Source organism: Artibeus jamaicensis, unplaced genomic scaffold, assembly GCF_021234435.1.
Source record: "Artibeus jamaicensis isolate MK-2021 breed Jamaican fruit bat unplaced genomic scaffold, CSHL_Jam_final scaffold_11, whole genome shotgun sequence".
In the NCBI taxonomy this organism is placed as follows: domain Eukaryota; kingdom Metazoa; phylum Chordata; class Mammalia; order Chiroptera; family Phyllostomidae; genus Artibeus; species Artibeus jamaicensis.
Window position 1 is genome coordinate 1,964,208 of NW_026522027.1, and position 8,479 is coordinate 1,972,686.

At 42.3% G+C, this 8,479-nt stretch overlaps 1 protein-coding gene across 1 annotated transcript; it reads left to right on the forward strand.

Moving 5' to 3' along the window:
• Positions 1–2,856: 2,856 nt before the first annotated feature.
• On the forward strand, positions 2,857–8,270 carry LOC128625923 (carcinoembryonic antigen-related cell adhesion molecule 21-like). The gene is made up of 3 exons (XM_053655743.1): positions 2,857–2,999; positions 4,119–4,472; positions 7,951–8,270. The coding sequence occupies exons 1-3, from the start codon at positions 2,936–2,938 to the stop codon at positions 8,229–8,231; spliced, it is 699 nt and encodes a 232-aa protein (XP_053511718.1). The 5' UTR covers positions 2,857–2,935; the 3' UTR covers positions 8,232–8,270.
• Positions 8,271–8,479: the final 209 nt, after the last annotated feature.

The window sequence follows — 8,479 nt, forward strand, 5'->3', positions numbered from 1 at the left end:
AGGAGGAATATTCACATTGACATGCCAAGGAAATATTTATTTGCAGTTCATTTGTTTGGGAAAATCCATGAAAATGTTTTTTTTTTTTTGCCTTATGAAGCCTCAAACCAAATGCCTTTTGTTCTTTATCTTCAAAATAGAATATGAATCTTAACTACCCAATACTTCTCTGGGTGTGCATTTCTTCACTTCAGACTATTTAATAGTATAATAGAGTTTGTACATAGTCTCCTGCTAATCTGCCTCTGTTAATTTAATTATTGGTTTAGCTAGAGGAATTGAAAAGATGAGTGGAAACATAGAAATGAAGATCTCAAGGAGGGTTAGCAACAGGGAAGTGGGAGGAGGAGAAGGGAGGAGAAGGTACAGAAAATAAGTAGCATAGATGGTAGATAGAGAATAGATGGGGGGGCAAGAATAGTATGGAAAATATAGAATCTAAAGAACTTGAGACACATGGTCATAAACTAAAGGGGGGGTAATGGTGGGGATGGGGGGTAGGGTGGAGGGGAACGAAGGGGGGGAATAGAACAACTGTAATGGCATAATCAATAAAAATATATAATTAAATTTTAAAAAAGAAAAGATGAGATAAAAATATCTTTTGCATCCACAGCTGACTGTTATGATTTTTGGTTGAAGAATAAATGGGAACCTGACTCCTGAGGCTCAGTTCATTGGTTTTTCTCCCACAAAGCAAGACAGAGTTGCTGGCTTACTTAGAAGTCAAGGCACATGCCTGTGTTCCAAACAGAGACCCCTGTCAGGGTCCACATGAGAGGCAACTGACTGATGTTTCTCTCTCACATCAACATTTCTCTCTCTCTTTCTCCACCCCTTCCCCTTTCTAAAAATACCCCCCCAAAACAAACCCCAAACAAACAAATTAAATTAAATTTAAAAAGTAAAGGCAAAAAAAAAACACCCCACCCAATCTGGCATTTATGATTAAAAAGGTGGAAACTTTTCAGAAAAACAGGTTGCAAGAGATACATTGACAAGTAAGAGAAGGATGCAGCCTGCTAAACACAAGGTGATTTGATTAGATCTGTTTCCTTCTCTTAAATTAACATGACTAACACACAGTCTGAAAACTGGATGGAGAACTTCAAGCTGGAAGACCTCAGGACTATAATACCCATTGACCCCCACACAGAATGGTGGCAGGGGAGAAATAAGTCAGGTTTAAAGTATCATTAAAAAAAAAACATATACTTCCCTGGCTGGTATGGCTCAGTGTATTGAGTACAGGCCTGAGATTCGTAGGGTCTCTGGTTCAATTTCCAGTCAGGGCACGTCTGTGTTGCAGGCCAGGTCCCCAGTAGGGGGCACATGAAGAGCAACCACACATTGATATTTCCACACAGGATTTGAGTCCTTTCTCCCAGGCATATGAGGTTAGTTTAGCTCAGATCAATTCATTACATTGCTTTCAGGTTTGAACATTTCTTACTTTGACAGTGTCTGAGAGCACCACCTCCATCATGGTTTCTTTGCTGCTCTGTACCCCAAGCCTGGCATCATCCCTGGGCAAGTCCTCTGACCACAAGGAAGCCTCCCAGGAAGAACTCAGTTGTCTCAAGAGTCAGGAAGCACAAGGACAGGTCCAATAAATGGACATGGAGAGGAATAGTCTACCTGAATTCATCCCTCTATGACCAGAAAGCCTACAGGCACCTGACCTTTCCTCACAGTCCTTTCTTCCTGGGACACTCAGAACACCTCCCACTTCAGACCCCAAAACTGCAGGTTTTATTGAGACCTCTGGTTTTGAATCTTTTTCCCTGAAAGCAAAAGCCAGTCTGGGGGGCAACTTGAGATAGAAGAAGGGTCTCTTCTGCAATTATCATCAAGCTTGACCCATTCTCACCCCTAGAGTCATCTCTGTGACCTGCCTGCTGGAAGGAAATAAAACCTTCTCAGAACATCTGAGAACGTGAAGAAAACTAGATTCCTGGTTGGGTTTATGTGTCACAAATAGAAATAATCCCTAATTTTTTATGACACCCGGATGTCTCTCTGCAGCAATGACAGACCCAAGACAAAGATGCAGCAGAGGCCAGTGCTGGCGTGAGTGGGATATCCTCTCAGTGATGCCCTATCAGCCTTGCTATTGCAAGTGAGCTCCACAGGTCAGTAGGATCAACCTCTCCTGATAGCTTCTCAGATGCAAAGTCTCTGACCCACCACACTCCTGCCAAGTCAGAATCTGCAGTTTAACAGGGCCTGGGGACTTCCCCTGTGCACAGGAGAGCAGGAGGGGTGGTTCTACCTTCATATTAAGAGATCTCATTTTGAATGGGCACCAACATTAGCAAGCTGGACAGCTGTTGAAGCTGCATTTTTAAGGTGTCAGCTGGACATTGCGATGATAACTAAGTTTCATAGGTGACCTGATGCAGGCAAGGGAGATATCACTATGACAGGTTTTTCTGACTTAGCTCAAGAACACCTGCTCTGAAGGGAAGGGGCAAATGTGATAGAAAGAGGACTATGAGACAGGCTACTGCACACCTGACAGGGAGCTGTGAGAATGCCTGAAACCAGGTAACTCCAGGCTTGTGCTTTCCCAAACACTGCATGAGAGTGGGTGTTTGAGTGTGTTTATATGCCTGTGTGCATTTGTGCCTGTGCGTGCATCTGTGTGGTGTTGAGATGCCTCAGGAGTTCCCAGGAATCCAAAATATAGAAGAGCAGTACTGGTAAGTAGGGGCAAGGGTGGCAGAATGAGGGCAGGGAGTGGGAGGGTCCTGGGCATAAACCCTGCCCCCAGCTCACATGACAAGAATAGCAAACATGCCCCTGTATAAAGCTCAGCCCACAGGAAGAACACATAGCAACTTGCACCCTTCTGGGCAAAGGTGGCTGTGAGCTTCTCACAGCCGAACCTCGAGCTTCTCTCAAAGTGGCAGCCACAGAGAAGACAGCAGACACCATGGGATCCCTGTCAGTCTCTACCCACAGAGGACTTGTCCACTGGCAAGGACTCCTGGTAGCCGGTAAGTAGAAGGCAATTCCTTGGAGTAGACTAAGGATCTGACACAGAGACAGGCTGGGAGTCTGCTGAAGAGACCAGTGCTCTGAGAAAAGAGGAAAGGCTTCTGTTTGGACCTGAGGATGAAGGACAAGGAGCAGAGTAGGGCAGGGAAGGGAGCTCAGTAAGAGGAAAATCTCATAATCTGGAAGTGGTGAGAGGCAGAAAAACCTCAACTGCTGTTCATTTCCTCTTAGTCAACATTGACTATTGAATTATGAAAACAGATAATAATAATAATAATGATTTATGTCAGAAAACACCAGAAAAATACCTAACGAGGGGTGCTAGACATTGTCTTTACCATCAACTTCAGAAATGGTCAAATACACCTCACATGGTACAACCCTGGGATTGCTCATTCATTTCACTCCATGTATTTGCTTCCCATTGCAGTCACTGGAAGTACAAGATGAGAAAGGCCCTGATTTCCTTGAGCCCATGTTCAGGAGGAAGAGGGAAAAGGAAGGATCTAGATGCGATGTCAGTTATCCACAGGTGCCATGAAACAAAGCAGAATAGGGTCTGATCAAAAAGTGAAAGCAAGATTTTTAGAGAAGGTAGCCAGGAAAGGTGTCTCTCAAAAATGCCTGAGTATCATAAGGAATACTAGCACAGTGAGGGAGTGAGCAAAAAAATACCTGGAGCCCTGGCTGGTGTAGCTCAGTGGATTGAGGGCGGGCCTGCGAACCACACGATCGCGGTTCGATTACCAGTCAGGGCACATGCCTGGGTTGCAGGCCAGTTCCCTGCAGGCCAGTTCCCAGCAGGGGACGCACAAAAGGCAACCATACATTGATGTTTCTCTCCCTCTCTCCTTCCCCCCCTTCCTCTCTAAAGATAAATAAATAATAAAATATTTTTTAAAAAAACCTGGAAAAGAGTATTTGAAACAGAACAAAATACCAGCTTCGGAGGTTCTGAAGTAATGGGGGCCATGCTGTTGACCTTGACAATGGGAGGTGCACACTAACATGAAGACCAAGGCTGAGAGATAAAGAGACCTGCTCAGGATTCAGGGACTCATCTTTCCCTCACAATGAATACATACAAACATAGATCTTATTTTTGTCTTATTTCCTAGTGTCACTCTTAACCTTCTGGTGCCAGCCCACCACAGCCCAACTCGCTATTGTGTCGACCTATGCTGCCGAAGGGAAGGATGTGATTCTACACATCCGCAATAAGCCTCCCAATTCTGAAGGCTTCATGTGGTTTAAAGGGGAAGGTGCAAAATACAAACGTATACTTGAATATTATGAAAGAAGCATAAGAAGGAATATAAAAGGTCCTGCATCTAGTGGTCGAGAGGAAATAAACTTTGATGGATCCTTGCTGATAAAGAAGGTCTCCAAAACTGATGCAGGAATGTACACTATAGTAATCTTCCTTCAAGATTCAAAAAAGGAAATAGGATTTGGAAGGCTTACTGTATATGGTGAGTGATTGCTCTCTGACTTCTGGGTGTCAGGTGGGGTGAATTCTGTTTCACACACAGGACAGACAGCCCTGAACTCTGTCTTCATGCTGCTCCGCATTTTGTTTCGAGTTGGATTTTGGCATTTAGTGCTGGACACACAGACTGTAGACAAACTTCCCAAGATCTCAGTTTCCTTCCCAACTTGCAGCCCTGCAGACACTCAATGCAGACAGAAGGATCAGTCTAATGAGAATAATTCAGGAGAGGGAAACCAGTTTCAATTAAGCTCCCTGAGCACCTTCTTATGAACTTGACCCTGACAATGACCCTGATGTAGTAGATCACATCATGGTCTGAGGGCCTCCTGAAATTCACACAGAGCTCAGCTGAGAGACCCCTCTCCAGAACACTGTCCCTGGAATCTTGAATCCAGGGAATCTGGTGAGCCTGTGCCAGGTTGGGTTGGGCCTCTTCCAAAGGGAAAAGTGTGTAATGGTTTAATGGGTTCACAAGGCTTCTGAGGTGGTCACCAGTCAGGGCTCCGGTCTAAGAACCACATCTTGGTAGAAATGGAGTTTGGTATCACTTGAGTCTGTGTGTGGAGAGCACAGTTAGACAACATCCTTGGAAATAGCTGACTGTCCTGGGGCATTTAGGAAGATTCAGAAGAAATTCAGCATCCCCAGAAACAAACTGAGAAAGAAAGATGCTCCTGGAAGCTCCTCATTTACTAGGAATCAGCCCAGGGTATTCACTCTTGGAGTCGATCAATAACAGATTCCCCTTATTTGAGCAGCTCTTTTCTTCCAAGGTTTCGGTCAGACACTGTAAGTATTTTACAGTTCATACACTGACCACTTGGCAGCCAAGTATTCACTGAGAATAAGCTGAGGCACTGGGAGATACAGTCACTAAAGCAGAGTCACACAGAATATGAGCAGCTGATCAGAGTCTCTCGAGGTCTGTTTGTAGCAACAGACCTAATTCCCCTACCTTGGAGATCATATGAGGGTGTCTTTGGCTTCTTAAAATAATGAATTGGTGCAGATACTTTTGTCTTAGGTATCTTGAGCTCATAGAAATACAGTTTCATCTCTGCAGTGAAAAAAAGGGTAAATAATGTATTTTTACTCTAGAACCAAATTACCTTCACTAACAATTAAAGTCAATGCACAGGTCTGCCCCTCAGGTAAACTATCCACACCTCCCTGCAGTGGAGTTGACATCACTTACTTATTTGCTTCCTGTTTTGGTGGAGTCACCCCCAGCAGATATAAAGGAAAGACTTTGCCTTCTCAACTCCCTACTCCCCACTCTACTCCTGAAACAAATTGAGGGAGCAACATGTAACAAACACTTAGTTGCTTTTGATAAAATAGGAAGAAATAAATAGTGATTGAATGAATGAATGAATGATCCAAAATTTCTCCAGACCTTGGAACCTGGATACAGAGTCCTTTAAATTCTTGCCATGAGGAACAGGCTTTCTGTGCCTCCAGGAACTAGGACCATTATTTCAGATGCTTTTCTTTTCTCTAATAAAATAGTCTTTCTTGAAAATTGTCTTAGGCTCTGTGGTGTTAATGATAATTTTCACATACAGAGAAATTTCAGTTTTTTCCCAAATTTCTATCCCATAGCCATCTAATACAAATCGCCCACAAGTGACAGAATTTCAGCAAGTCCATGCTCCTGACTTGCTATAAGACACTAGTTTTGCATTTGCACAAGTCCTCACCTGTCCTCAGGGAAGAGAAAATGACTAATGAACAAGGGCAGAGAACATAGCTGTGTTGCCATAATCAGCTACTGCCTGTCCTTTTTCCTCTTTCCTAAATCATTTATTGGATCCTGCTCTATTATTTATTGACTCACTGGTTCATTTCAGTCACACTCACCTTGAAAGACCTGCCACACCTCTTGGGCCAGAGGCCTGAGTAATTCTTGCTTCTGATCTTTATGCATTATTTCTGCTCAAACCTAGTCTCTAGGATGTCCTGAGAACAGTGTTTCATACAAACACACCTCAAATGGGCAACAGAAGTCTGTGAAGCTGCAAGAAAATGCTTCTGATCAATCAGACATTAAGCTGGTCATTGAAGAACCGGAAGTACAGGGGTGTATCTCAGTCCCAGTCTTATGTCTTTCCATAACCAAATGCTGACAAGTAAATGACACTTGAGAAAGCCTGTACTTTCCCCCAGACATATAGCTGAAGGCCATATATTATGCGAGTGCTCAGATTTCCATGCATTTGTCATGTGATACACAGACCTGCCTTGTTATTTCAAAGACTGAAGTTGAGTGAGAGGTGAGAAATGCCAACTCTGGTTGAATAAATTTTGGAGAAACGAATGTACTATACAGGACAATTTTTTTCTCTTGCCTTCAGAGAAAAGTTAACCACACCAACATCACAAGCAACAAATGCAACCTGGAGAGTTTTGATTTTCATTTTTGTAACTAATAGTGGTGGTAAGCATTTTTTCTGTGTCTATTGGCAAGTTGTATATATGCTCTGGAGAAATATCTATTTAAGTGTTTTGTCCCGTTTTAAGTCAGTTTATTTGGTCTTGCGGTGGCTGTTGAATTATAGATTTGTTTGTATATTCTAGATATTAACCTTTTATTTTCCATATGATTTGCAAAATATTTTCTCCAATTTCATATGTCCCCTTTCGACTTCTGTTTTTTGATGAAGAAAAAATTTTCCTCTTAACAAAATCCAAATTGTCTATTTTTTAGCTTTGTTATTAGTTTCATATTCATAAAACTCATTGCCAAATCAAAGTCATAGTGCTTCTCCCTATAATTTTTTTCTAAGCATTTTATAGGTTTGGGTCTAACCTCTAGAATTTTATCTCTTTGACTGAATTTTTGTGTGTGGTGTCAGACAGTGACCCATGTCACTTGTCTGCATGCAAATATTGCTATGTAACACAGTTTGTTGAAAAGACTGTCATCTCTCCATTGAACAGTCTTTACTGCCTAATAAATTATTTAACAGAAGCTAAGTACTTTTCCACTTACTGTAAACTTCTTTGGCTCCAGAGATGGATATGGTGGTAAGCCTGCTTTCCACAACATGGATAAAAGTTTAACTAAGGAGCAGGACCTGATGTTTTGTGGGGAAAAAAAAGAAGTACTGGGAAAAGATCAATAAAAGCTCATGAGCGAAAAAGTTCTATCTGATGATGAGGTTATTGGATGTATGGGCTGGGAAGGGGTTTTGTGAGTTGCTAACAGAGATGACTGAGGGAATATGTATGGAATCACCCTGGGTTATATGGGGCCAGAGAGTAGCTGAAGCTCTCTCCTTACATAATTTCACCTGAACTTAGACAATTATTCTTCTGTAAATGTTGGGAACATACTCTGGTGGCCATTATACAGCTCAATGTGGGTTGCGAGTGGCTGAGATCTGAGTGAGCAGCATGGCTCTATTCTTAAGTCTCAAGCCCATCCTTAATCAGTAACATTCCCTGTTTCTGCACAGAGCCTGTGATAAGAGCCACCCTTGTAGCCAGCAACACCACAGTCACAGAGAATAAGGATACCGTGGTCTTTACCTGCAATACAAATGGACTCTTCATTGACTGGTTGTTCAATGGCATGAAACTGCATTTAAGGGATCGAATGAAAGTGTCTGCAGACCACCAAAGACTCACCATAGACCCTGTCAAGAGGGAAGATGCTGGGATTTACCAATGTGAAGTCTCAAACCCCATCATGTCTACTGAAAGCTGTCCCCTTAAGCTGAATGTGAAATTTAAATGACCCTTCTTTCCTCCTATGTTATTAAATCCTAATTAAATTTTTTGCATTATTTGTAATAGATTATTTCTGAATCTTTCACTTAAAAGATTTGCATTAAATCAATAAACACAAAAAAATGTGAGCATACATTGTCATTATTTTTTAACTAAGGTCACTTTTCATACCAATTCTCATCTCGGGTTAGTATCATTTGTTCCCTTGGAGGTGACATTGTGCCCTCCAGAGGATGAGGAGTGGTCATGTAATAA